At 38.0% G+C, this 14,028-nt stretch overlaps 1 protein-coding gene across 1 annotated transcript in view; it reads right to left on the reverse strand.

Annotated features, from left to right (window-relative positions):
- Nucleotides 1-7,589: 7,589 nt before the first annotated feature.
- The window catches only part of atrnl1a (attractin-like 1a), a 326,819-nt gene continuing 320,380 nt past the window's right edge, over nt 7,590-14,028 (reverse strand). The window contains exons 29-31 of the mRNA XM_073834640.1: nt 11,559-11,885; nt 11,245-11,357; nt 7,590-9,286 (exon numbers count right to left, since the gene is read on the reverse strand). Coding sequence (XP_073690741.1) covers nt 9,004-9,286; nt 11,245-11,357; nt 11,559-11,885 — 723 coding nt within the window. The 3' untranslated portion in view covers nt 7,590-9,003. The remainder of the gene's footprint in view (nt 9,287-11,244; nt 11,358-11,558; nt 11,886-14,028) is intronic.

The raw sequence follows: 14,028 nt of genomic DNA on the forward strand, positions 1-14,028 counted from the left end.
GCAAAAGATTGTAGGGCCCTATTGTTCAAAATGTTGAAATAGAGAGTTTTGGACTCATTTTTTTCACTGAAATAAATGTTTTCGTTATTTCACAAAGTAGGCTAAAGTACTGGGAAAAAAGTTAAGTTGGCTACCGGGAACCCGGCACCACCCCTCAAAGCTGTAAACCTAGGGGAAACACTGATATCCCAACACATTAAAATGTACATATTTTTTAAAATGGCCAAGTGTAGCCAAAACACATTTTCTACTGATACATTTAAAGTCCGGAAGCTGCTGCCAACTTTATTTCAGAAAATTGAATAGAGGGCAGGTTTTTTTTAGCTCCTCCTCTGCGTCTCTCACTAACGGCAGGAGGGGCGTGGTTCACCCAGAGCCGTTGAGAAACACTGCGACACTCCCATAGGCTTCCATAGGAACTGAGGAATGCGGAAGTAAAGAGTGTCATGGAGCGGCCAATAGTTCCAAACAACCAATAGCTCCTGCATTGAAGCAGGATATATCTTGATATATCTTCTCCTTTCAGGATGGTGAAATAATCCTTTGGCATGGTTAAACGTAATGAATGTTTACTGTCGCCGTTAAATTTCCCTCCAGCGGGCGTAGTTCTCAGAGTAATAAAAGGCGTTGCGCACTACTTTTGTGTTCTTAAACACTAGGGTTTTTTTTTAGGTCGACAGCTTATAAAAACGTAGTTCTGTGTTTTTTTAGCTTGTTTACTGTACACCTTGTCACAAAGCGGCTTTTAGACATTGTTCTGTTTTTTTTGTTATAAGTCAGAAATGACAAGGAGGCAGTTTTCCACAATTACAAAGTCAATGGATAGCGTTGGTTAGCCCCGCAAAGGTGTGGCCTTCAGATTATGGCGCTCTGTCTCTATTCCAAAGTAGAAGCAGATGATCAGATTTTGAATAAAGGTGCCATAGAATGCATTTATACAATATTTTTAAATTGTTCTCTGATATCTATATAGAAGGTATATGGCATAGGAAAGGGCAAAACATCTCCAGAAATGGTTTTACAGGTCCATTTACAACCCTAGGATTTGCCCCTGGAATGAAATGCTCTGTTATTTGGAAGCTTCATGAATATTAATGAGCTCTGCTCTGATTGGCTGTTTCACAGAGCTCAATAGCTCACACATGGATAAAAATATGTATTTAATTAGGAGCTCTAGCTGATTTTAATATGCGGTTTGTTGAATCTGCCGTTTTGAATCGTGGATATAGTTTAATTACTGTGATGCATGTGCTCAGTGTAAAGTTACAATGCAGGGAGTGCTTCTTACCTAGGGTTGCCACCCGTCCCTTAAAATACGGAATCGTCCCGTATTTGAGAATGAAATTGCGCGTCCCGTTTTGAATCAATACGGGTTTTGTCCCGTATTTTTTGTAATTTTTGTGAAGCAGCGTCTCATGCAAATAATCACTGCGGTAAAGCCAGCCGCGGTTCAGAAAAACACGGTCAAGCCAGCCGCGATTGATTTTAAGTGTGCGCGCATATTACAGTGATTACGGTAGTTTCAGGAACAACACAGAGAGAACGCGCTTGCAGAGCGCTTTTCATTTAGACGCCCAGGACTGAGAGATAATACTACAAAATGCTCGTGAATTTTTACTTATTTATTTGCATTTCTGCTTTAATATCCGTTTTATTTATTGGTGTACTTGACGGTTCTTTTCTGAGAAATGGGACATTATTAGACTTTAGAGTCTAATAAGTAGAAAAAAACAATGATCAGTTCTTATTCAGGACGGCCCATATTATATGCAAAACTCATATGAAACCTTTTTACTGCAGCATTTTTGAGATATGGGACATTATTACATTTTAAGGGGGTATATAGACCCCATTTCTAAAAAGTAGAAAAAAACAATGATCAGTTCTTATTCAGGACGTCCCATATTATATGCACAACTCATATGAAACCTTACTGCCCCCACCCCCCACCCCGTCCCGTATTTTTGGGTATTAAAAGTGGTAACCCTATTCTTACCACACAAGTTGAGCAGCTCTCAGTGATTCTCCAGATCTGTAAATCATTCGCCATCATCAGCGCAGTTATTTCTCCATCATTCGCCATCATCAGCGCAGTCATCTCTCTGTTTATGTGGTAAGTGAAATCCTATGTATAGCAATGTAACAGGCTAGCGCTAGCATTAAGCTAATGTGTCCCTTCTGTGGCTTGCCTTGTTTAACTGATGTACTGATGTTACCGATGATTGGGCGATGCAAATGTTGGAGGCGTAACTATTAACGATCTCGGGAAAGTTTCGTAACAGACCTGTTATGTTGGAATTGAACTAATTTTCGGTGGTCTTTTGCAAACACTAGATTTATATAAGAAGGAGGAAACAATGGTGTTTGAGACAGTGTGCGAATTATACTTTGACAATGGGGGGGGGGGGGGGGGGGTCAGCTTTTTATAGTTGTTTTTGTACATATGTATGCTTCAGTAAACCAAATTCATGTTTAATTATATTTCATCTAATTTATTAATCAAAAATACATGTTTAATAAACCATTACGAAATTGTGCAGTATTAAATGTACTGAACAGCTTTTAAAACTACAGTTTTACCCTATTCAAAATAACTTCCGAGCATAGACGTCTATTACAAATACAAAACATGAGTGATGGGAGGTCTAATTTTACTTTACTTTTAGGCAATGTTTGAAAAGTAGATATAGTATATAAGTTCGTAAGTTCGTATTACAAGAAAAGTCGTCTTGAACACTCACCGTGTCTATCGGTAGGCTTCCTATTCAGCAGACTGAATTTTCCCGCTTGGCTGCTGGGGCGATTGGTATGAACCATTATAGGGGTGGTCACAGGTTAATTTTATATTTATATTAATTTACTATTTTTACTATAAGTAATATTTAAGATACAGATCAGTGCGAACTATTTACCACTATTTAAAAGGAAGACCCCCCCTACATCTTGTGTTTATGTCCTTCAGGGGGATAAGGCATTAATTAGGGGGGTCAGACCCCCCCAAACCCCCCGTAATTCGCACCCTGGTTTGAGACTCATGGTATGTCATGTCCATGTACTGAACTGTTATTATTTAACTATGCCAAGGTAAACACAGTTTTCCATTCTATGGCACCTTTAAAGAATTCCCAAGACAAACAATTTTTTAACTTGTTAATCGTTTTAATTAAGGATTAACTTGCACGGATTGATTGTTCACCATAAGACGAACAATGTGCACTAACAAAATATATTGTACATTTTGATTCCATGCTGACTTTAAAAACTTACAGAATTGTACTTTAAAAATCACCTTACCATCCATTTCGTAGAATAACCACAGCGAAGGAGTCATATTTGATAGTTAACTTGGAACTATTTTTGAATTTGTCTGATCATCAGTCATCAAAGCTCGATCAATACTGGTCACAGACACAGATTTACTTTCAATTTCACCAAGCTGATTGTTTTCATGCCATTTTAAGTCTTATTTTGACGTAACAAAGTGGCGATATATAAGTGTGTGAGTTGTTTACTTACTTTTTAAATTAGTCTTCCTATTAACGACATTATATTGTTCATTCCATAGACTGTAAAAAAGGTAATTTTAGACTGATTCACAAACGCAAAAAGAGCACATGAGGCGGGATTTATCGCGCGGCATGAACCAATCACAACCGATCATATCGCGATGGTTCTCACATGACTTTTTACAGTCTGTGAAGACTCCCGCTGTAACTTTACCTGCTGGTGTCGCTGTTGGACAAAGTTTCTTTAAAAACAAGCTACTTTTTTAATGTTATATTTTGTAATGTGGCCGTTGTTTTATTTTTGTAGTACAATTTATTTTCTTATTCAATATTTTGAGGAGACAAAATAGAAACGCCCCTGATTTTTACATATGCTTGGACTGCTGGAATTTTAATAATGTAATTCATTGTAAAATAATACATTGTAATTTACTTTGAGAGTGTTCAATAATAAGAGTTGTTCAATGGATTTTAACTGGAAAACTAGTTTATACACACACACACAAATAAATATTTTGTTTCATAAAAATGTATTTTGTTTAATTTTAATTTTTTTTTAGCAAATGCTACACCTAATACAGCAAAGCCCAGCAGAGGGCTGCGAGAGGACTAGTGAGGTCAACTGGAAGTTTTTCTTTGATGTGTAACTTGCTGGGTTTGATCCAGAGTGACAAATGATCCAATAACAGCTCCAGCAAGTAGAACATTTAAACAGCTGTCTACAATCTTACTGCAAACTCACTGAAAAAGTCATTTAAAATTGTCATGTGTGAATCTACATATTCTGTTCCGTTCAACACCTGTGGCAACAGCATCTAATTACAAACATATGTGATTTCCTTTGTTAAAATGAAAAAAAAAAAAAAAAAAAAAAAAATTCATTATAGCAACCAGTGCATTAAACCATTGCGTGTTCGTGTAGACAACATTTGAACAGCCTTCCAAACCAATGTGGGTTTTGTTAGCATATTTTAAATGACTTGATGAGTCAAATAAATAGATGGTATGAACAGATTTAATTGATGATTCATCAGCAGACAGACTGAGCATGAAAGTAGCTAGTTTTAAAAACAAAATTTATATTAGCAATTTTTTAGGCCTTACTTTGTTCCTTATTCTTGGAGAAATGCCATTCAACCCACATGATTTGTCCTGTAGGACCTAGTCATTGCGTCTTATGATATGAATCTTCACTTTCCACGCTGGGTAAAACTTACTCTCCTTCAGAGAGCAATTTCAAAAAGAAAACTCAAGCATACAACAGATTTATCAAAATGTTTATTTCATAAACACGAACAAACTTTCTTTGGCTGCTCTTCATTTGTTCAAAGTTGATTTTGTATAATGTAAATTATTACATAACGCTGTAAAACCAGAAAACTCATCAACATTTATACAATTTACAAAGGTTATGACTCAAGTATGCAAATGAGAATAAATAAACAATAACAAATGTCTTGGAGACATAAGAGACAACACAGTGATATTGTTTCTGCAATACATTGCACCTGTATGGCCTGTGTAAGTGCAAATGAGCCAACAATGCAATGAATGATGAGCAAATGAGCATTCGTTAGATTTAAGTTGAACGGGAGTCATTTATACACACGTCCATGAGGTTGCAGGAATTTTTAGTCAAATCTGAATTGAAATGAAAACTAAAGAAATGATCAGTGAGGCATAACATGAGGGAGAGTAAATGATGACAGAAGTATAATTTTGGGGTGATGTAGTAAAAGACATTTTAGACAAATATGACCAGACAAAACAATAGTTATAAAGGATTCAATATAATAAAGGATTTAAGTGCAACAAGTACAACAAGATTTGGTTGTGAAAACATAATGGCGAAATACAATAAAACAATTTTATACAGGACATGTAAGACATATTTTTGAGCCTACTTTATTTTAATAAACAATCTATTTTCATAATCTGAAACAAACAACAAACAAAACATTGTGACAATACACAATTAGAGATATAAATACAGGCAAAAGTTTCTTGGCTTTATTAACATTTTAACAACACTGAGTTAAGACATGGACATATGTACTAATGGCAAGTTTAGTCTGATGACTAAAATACAAACCAATGATTTTGCCCACAGAACCCTAATAATATTTTGTGTCCTTTTCAGTTGTGGTTAACCTGGCTGACTCTCTGCTGGCACACATCTGTTGATCATAGGATGTTTCACTACAACCACACAGTCTGATAAATGCAGCACTAGTTTATGGCAGCAGTTCCATGATGTGGATCATATGATGCTGAAAAACCCTGCGGATTTGATGATTTATATACTGTACTTTCTTTTATGTCATGCACATACAACTACAAGCAAGCCATTTGTTGTAAGCCTTAAACTGTAAACTCTCTTTAGCTCTATCAAAACACCCTGTATTTGACAAAAATGCTTTTTCTTGGGATGAAAGAGACTATTTAAATATGTACACTACCATTTAAAAGTTTTAAAAAAGTTTTTTTTTTTTTTGCTCACTAAGACTGCATATGAATATATTTTTAAAATGTATTTATTCCTGTGATGTCAAAGCTGAATTTTCAGCATCATTACTCCAGACTTCAGTGTCACGTGATTCTTCAGAAATCATTCTAATATCCTGATTTGGTGCTGATTTGGTTCTTAATGATGTTGAAACAGTTGTACTATATCTAGCTGAATGGAAAGTTTAAAAGAAAAACATTTATTTAAAATACTGTAGAAATAAATTGCAATGCCTTTACTGTTACTTTTGTATCTCCATGATTTACTCACCCTGAAGCCATCCTAGGTGTATATGACTTTCTTCTTTCAGACGAATATAATCAGTTATATTAAAAAATGTCCTGGCTTTTTAAGCTTTTTATTGGTAGTGAATGGCTGATGGTTTTTTGAAGTGCATCCATCATAAAAAAAGTGCTCCACATGGCACTGGAGTCTTAAAGGTTGTATCAGCGATTTCTAGCCTGAAACATAAAGTGTCAAATTCAGCTAACCTTTCTACACGATCCGCTCGCTGCCTGCCCCTAAATTGTCTGTGAAAAAACCGCGTCTCTCTGGTCAGCCTAGGGTCCGAGATATGCCAAAAAAAACAATCGGCACTACCAACCTTTCCACACATAAACAAACAGTGTTCCAACCAATCAGCGTCAGGGGTTTGGTGTTGTGGACTTTCGCTCCGCCTCCCTCACATCCCTGCACCAGTAGGAAAGTCCACAACACCAAACCCCTGATGCTGATTGGTTGGAACACTGTTTGTTTATGTGTGGAAAGGTTGGTAGTGCCGATTGTTTTTTTGGCATATCTCGGACCCTAGGCTGACCAGAGAGACGCGGTTTTTTCACAGACAATTTATGGGGCAGGCAGCGAGCGGATCGTGAAGAAAGGTCAGCTGAGATTGACACTTTATGTTTTAGGCTAGAAATCGCTGATACAACCTTTAATAAGTGGAGTCTTCTGAAGTGAATCGATGCATTTGTGTAAGAAAAATATCCATATTTCAAACTTTATAAACCGCAATCTCTAGCTTTCACTAACTGTTGTATGTGTGTTCACGAGAAATTGGCGAACACAGAAGTGCAGAGAGCAAAAACAAAATAAACAGTTGTGAATTAGAAGGACAATTTGAGGATTTGTAAAGAGAATTTTAACACAAGCCAAGAGGAAACTGATTTTTCTTTGCTGTAAACAAAACTTGGTTCTCATGAGACTAGCAAATTCTCACTTAAAAATAAAGGTGCTTCACAATGTCATAGAAGAACCCTTATTGTCTAAATGGTTCCATGAAGAACCTTTAACATCTGAAGAACCTTTCTGTTTCACAAAAGGTTCTTTGTGACGAAAGAAGGTTCTTCAGATTATAAAAAGGTAAGAAAGAGATAGTTCTTTAAAGAACCTTAGAATGAATGGTTCATTGTGAAACCAAAAATGGTTCTTCTATGGCAGGGGTTTTCAAACCTGTCCTGGAGCCTCCCCTGCCCTGCACATTTTGCTTGTCTCTCTCATCTAATACACCTGATTCAAATCATCAGCTCATTAGTAGAGACTGCAAGACCTGAATTGGGTGTGCCTAATAAGGGAGACATACAAAATGTGCAGGGCAGGGGAGGCTCCAGGACAGGTTTGAAAACCCCTGTTCTATGGCATCACTGTGAAGAATCTTTTAAAGGACCTTTATTTTTAAGACTGTACGCTACACCTAAGTCCTACGTCATCTGCTGGAATGTCACTCTCTTGTGTACAAATGTACGACAGTTAGCGAAAGCTAGATATTGCAGTTTACAAAATTGGACATTTTTCTTACACAAATGCATCAAATCACTTCAGAAGGCATTTATTAACACCCTGGAGCTGTGTGGAGCACTTTATGATTGATAGACGCACTTTATTTGACTTCAAAATATGAACAGCCATTCATTGCCATTATAAATCTTGGAATAGCCAGGATTTTTAATATAACTCTGATCGAATTTGTCTTAAAAAAGAAAGTCATACACACCTACGATGGCTTGAGGGTGAGTAAATCATAGGGGAATTTTAATTTTTGGGTCAACTATTTAATGCATCCTTGCTGATTAAAATGTATTTCTTAAAAAATAAAAAAGGACTCTAATGGTATATTGGTAGAGTACGTCTGCTAAAAAAAGTGAATTTTAGTCAGCATATACACCATTTTTTCAAAGGTATAAATGAAAGATTATTAGAGTATATTTTACAAGAAAAGACGACTACAGTCTCTATTAAAAAAAGTTTAATTCAATGTTACTTGTTGCTCTTTGTAATTATTTTGTTTGAAATTAAAGTTAAATTTTAAAATCTAAATCTTTTCAGTGTAGCACATAGACAACCTCAAATCTAAAATACATGGACTGAAAGCCACAAAACTCCAGTTTTAATTTCATGTGGTTGAATTTGTGTATGGCTACTAGGAGACACAAACGTCAATTCGGCAAGACAAATCCAATCTAATCTCTGAAATTAAACTTGCCACAGACCCAGACCATTACAAAACACCATATGTACCAAATACAGTCCTCGGTTAACGATAATTAGTCTATTAAAAAGTCATCAACAGACAGTTCACTGAATAACAAGACAAAACCCTGAAAGTGGAGCCAGGTTTATTCTGAATGCCTCTATATACGTGATCAGATGATTAATTCTGGCCTGAAACCTGTTCCTATTTTAGGTCCGAGTGAGTTTCATCGACACACTCCCTCCCTTTTTGAGAAACAGCTGTTGAAAAACAGAAACCCAGTGGGCGCAATCAAAATGCAGATGTCCTCCACAGAGGTTCAAGCAATACTGAGGGAATACGAGCTCCACTATGGAGCGTGCAATTCAGGATGAGCCACACACGGACTTACTAATGTCTCGACCCTCCTTTGTCATTTACACTTCAAGAGCTCCCCTCTCATCAACACCATCTACTTCTAGCAGTAGAGAAGGAGAAAAAAAGATGAGAACCAGTGTGTCCAGTGAGGTCAGTCGGCTGGTTCAAACACAGGTTCCCTGGTGCACCGTGTGCTGCTGTTTACGGCTCTTTAGACTCAAGCCCTTGTCTTTGAAGTCGCCGGCCCTCTGCTGAGACGTATCAATAAGAGCACTGGCTATGGTGATGCCTGTGGGGAGAAGGAAGAGACGAGAGAAAGGGAAGGAAGTGAGCTTCAAAGAAGAGGACTCTGAAGTGCAGCAGGTGAGGAGCAGCATCCTGATAGGAGCGCTCCGACACTTACCAAACAAACCTCGGTGTCTGTCAATATCACAGCAGTTGACGTCACTGTTTGACCATGAGAAATTTTAGAAAACAAGCTCTTCTTATTTTATATTCATTCTGTGGTGCAAACGATGGTAAAGGAAATTACATTTGATTGATTAATTGACTTTTGTCTTGCTAAGACTGGTAAGACATTTATCTTGCATCATGTATCCGAAATACATGCAATTTAAAAATATGTTCACACTTTTTTTGCATAATTGACAAACACAGCTTGTTTGAAAAACCATACAAATATTCTTTAAAATGAAATTTTTATATATTTTCCTCACATTTCATCTTAAGAATGCTCTCATTTACACTGTTCATTTCATGTTGACCACATACAGTTGAGGTTAAAAGTTTACATACACCTTGCAGAATCTAAAAAATGTTCATTAATTTACCAAAATAACAGGGATCATACAAAATGCATGTTCATTTTTATTTAGTACTGACCTGAATAAGATATTTCACATAAAAAAATGTTTACATATAGTTCACAATAGAAAATAATAGTTAAATTTATAAAAATGACCCTGTTCAAAAGTTTACATACACTTGATTCTTAATACTGTGTTGTTACCTGAATGTTCCACAGCTGTGTTTGTTTGTTTGTTTAGTGATAGTTGTTCATGAGTCCCTTGTTTGCCCTGAACAGTTAAACTGCCCGCTGTTCTTTAGAAAAATCTTTCAGGATCCACACATTCTTTGGCTTTTCGGCATTTTTGTGTAGTTGAACCCTTTCCAACAATGACAGTGATTTTGAGATCCATCTTTCCACACTGGGGATAACTAAATAACTCATATGCAACTATTACAGAAGGTTCAAACACTCACTGATGCTTCAGAAGGAAACAATGCATTAAGAAACAGGGGCGTAAACTTTTGAACAGAATGAATATGTGTACATTTTTCTTATTTTGCCTAAATATCTTTTTTTTATTATTTAGTACTGCCCTTCAGAGTCTACAGAAGATACTTACATGCTTCCCAGAAGACAAAATAGGTTACTTTTAAAATAAGTACTTCTGTAATAGTTGCATATGAGTCCCTCAGTTGTCCTCAGTGTGAAAAGATGGATCTCAAAATCACACAGTCATTGTTGGAAAGGGTTCAAATACACAAAAATGCTGAAAAACCAAAGAATTTGTGGGACCTGAATGATCTCTGAAGAACAACAGGCAGTTTAACTGTTCAGGACAAACAAGTAACGCATGAACAGCTACTAAACAAACAAACAAACAAAGCAGCTGTGGATCATTCAGGTAACAACACAGTATTAAGAATCAAGTGTATGTAAACTTTGAACTGGCTCATTTTTCTAAAATTTTTCATGGACTATATGTAAATGTCTTCTATGTGAAATATCTTATTCAGGTCAGTACTAAAAACAACATGCATTTTGTATGATCCCTCTTATTTTGGTAAAATAGTTAACATTTTGCAGATTCTGCAAGTTGTATGTAAACTTTTGACCTCATCAGTATATTAACTTTTAACAGTGGCAAAACTGTTGGCTGTGATAGAAATGACAACCGAGGGACTGATGTAATTTTTTTCACAGTATATATTGAAATTGTTCTTTTTTTTGCACTTATTATGTGTTTGTATTCATCATTTGTAACGAATGTCCATAGTTTAAAAGGGACATCAGATGCTCATTTTCCACATGGTATGACTCTTTAGGGTCTTCATTAAATATCTGCAACATACTTTGGTTAAAATTCCTCAATGGTCATGTCAAATAACACCCTTTATATCTGGTCAAAAACAGCTCTGTTCACAGCAACCTGTTTCAGTGCATGTCCCTTTAAATGATAATGAGCTCTGCTCACCCCACCCTTTTTTGTGTATTCAGTGATGCGTTACCATCAAAAACAAAACTACTCCACTGTTTCCTCAGCTGCTTTGATGTTGGGAAAAAATGAAGGACTTCTGTTCACTTTTACATCCAACTACAAAACACTTGCACTGCTTACGAGACGATGCTACAGCTGCTTGAGCACAAAGAAAATGGCAGACAGCCATTTTCTTCTAGCTGAGGGCGGAAATATGCTAATATGGGATAGTCCAACAGCAGTCGTGGGCGGGGCTGGAGCAATATGACACTCATAAAATCAAAACGGCTTGATAATAGAAAGTGTTTAGGTTTTTTAAGGAATAAAAAAGGAGTGGATGGATTTTTAGCATTGTAGGTTGGTTGTGTAAAACTGAATTTTGCATCCGATGTCTCCTTTAAGACTGAAAGTCTGTGTCTAGGACAAGGGCAAAATAACAACAACAAAACATCTACCAGTACATCAGGAGACGTGGAGGAGGCCGTAGGAGGGCAATAACCCAGCAGCAGGACCGCTACCTCCGCCTTTGTGCAAGGAGGAACAGGAGGAGCACTGCCAGAGCCCTGCAAAATGACCTCCAGCAGGCCACAAATGTGTATGTGTCTGCTCAAACGGTCAGAAACAGACTCCATGAGGGTGGTATGAGGGGCCGACGTCCACAGGTGGGGATTGTGCTTACAGCCCAACACCATGCAGGACGTTTGGCATTTGCCAGAGAACACCAAGATTGGCAAATTCGCCACTGGCGCCCTGTGCTCTTCACAGATGAAAGCAGGTTCACACTGAGCACGTGACAGAGGTGACAGAGTCTGGAGACATCGTGGAGAACATTCTGCTGCCTGCAATCCTCCTCGCATGACCGGTTTGGCAGTGGGTCAGTAATGGTGTGGGGTGGCATTTCTTTGGAGGGCCGCACAGCCCTCCATGTGCTCGCCAGAGGTAGCCTGACTGCCATTAGGTACCGAGATGAGATCCTCAGACCCCTTGTGAGACCATATGCCGGTGCGGTTGGCCCTGGGTTCCTCCTAATGCAAGACGATGGTAGACCTCATGTGGCTGGAGTGTGTCAGCAGTTCCTGCAAGACGAAGGCATTGATGCTATGGACTGGCCCACCCGTTCCCCAGACCTGAATCCAATTGAGCACATCTGGGACATCATGTCTCACTCCATCCACCAACGCCACCGTGCACCACAGACTGTCCAGGAGTTGGCGGATGCTTTAGTCCAGGTCTGGGAGGAGATCCCTCAGGAGACCATACGCCACCTCATCAGGAGCATGCCCGGGCGTTGTAGGGAGGTCATACAGGCACATGGAGGCCACACACACTACTGAACCTCATTTTGACTTGTTTTAAGGAGATTACATCAAAGTTGGATCAGCCTGTAGTGTGTTTTTCCACTTCAATTTTGAGTGTGACTCCAAATCCAGACCTCCATGGGTTAATAAATTTGATTTTCATTGATAATTTTTGTGTGATTTTGTTGTCAGCACATTCAACTATGTAAAGAACGAAGTATTTAATAAGAATATTTCATTCATTCAGTTCTAGGATGTGTTATTTTAGTGTTCCCTTTATTTTTTTGAGCAGTGTAGTTTGATCAGACTCATAATGCTGCAGGCCACATTCATCATTCAAATTGTATTTAGAACAAGCTCTGAGAAGGAGTGGAGGCCTTTTGAGCCCTTGTGTAATTTAGACAGCATTTGTTGATGTTTTACACATCAGAGATTCCTCTTAAGTCTATTATTGAATACTGGCCACCCCGATGAGTTCAAAGCTCAATTCCTGAACACATTCTCAAAGTATGTATGAGAGCTAATAACTTCCACATATGATCTGTGGTAAGATTCAAAAAAGAATTGTAACTGAATAAAATACAATAGCTAAACAGAATGAATGAATGAATGAATGCATAGATAGATAGATATATAGATAGATAGATAGATAGATAGATAGATAGATAGATAGATAGATAGATAGATAGATAGATTGCCACAACAATGACATGATTGTTAGCGTAATTTGCTTCCTCAATTACCTTTTCAAAATATCAAAGTTCAAATTCACCTTCTTGACCCAGTATTTAAATGACCTGCATTTATTTACAGCACACACTGTACATAATAATAGGACAACATCTTTAAAAGAACAAAATGTTTTCCGCTGAGGAGAGCTGTCTGTCTCAAGTGAATTAATTGCAGGGCTGAATCAAATCAAGTGCAGATGAGGAGAAGGCTAAAGTGCTCTCGGCTAATGGAAAATCAAACTCATTATTGTGATCTTTGGCAGGTGAACTGCTTGCATGATTAACCCTGATGAATCCTGCACTTTGAGACAGGATGTGCGAATCCGAGAACTCCATTAAAGGTAATCAGAAAGACTTTGTTGACCTGAGGCATGCATCACTGTAAATGAACACTTTACGGCTCCTCCATTATAGGAAAAGGCCGTTGTCTCGTCCACGTGAAGCGTAACCTTCCCGCCACGGACCGCGTTTGCCGTGTTCCAAAGATAATCGGAAGAATGTCTCTGCGGGAGCCGAACGAGCAGCTGTCTGCAGCGAGTCCTCTTCGCACCACCTGCCTCTTCACAAAGTGTCATTATGCCACACCAAGGTCACTCTTTCAACTGATGAGTGTTTTCCACAAGCAATCAGCCACACTCCAGCCTCAGTGTGATGCCAAGGTTACTCTGAGAGGGAATACACTCTCAACCTGACTTTCTATTTCCTTGAGTCATAATGACTTCACCCGTCATTCGCAAGCCATTGGTGGGACATGTGATCTGGTGTGGCTAGGGTCAACAACATTATTTAGCTTCAAAGTCACCCGTGTGATTAAGGTAAGGATAATGAACTCGCTTGGTGTTTATTGTATAACACAGGCTTGACAGCATAGGTGACAGCAGCTATGCAAACATCAG

The sequence above is a fragment of the Garra rufa genome, chromosome 2 (genome assembly GCF_049309525.1).
Source record: "Garra rufa chromosome 2, GarRuf1.0, whole genome shotgun sequence".
NCBI classification, from domain to species: Eukaryota; Metazoa; Chordata; class Actinopteri; order Cypriniformes; family Cyprinidae; genus Garra; species Garra rufa.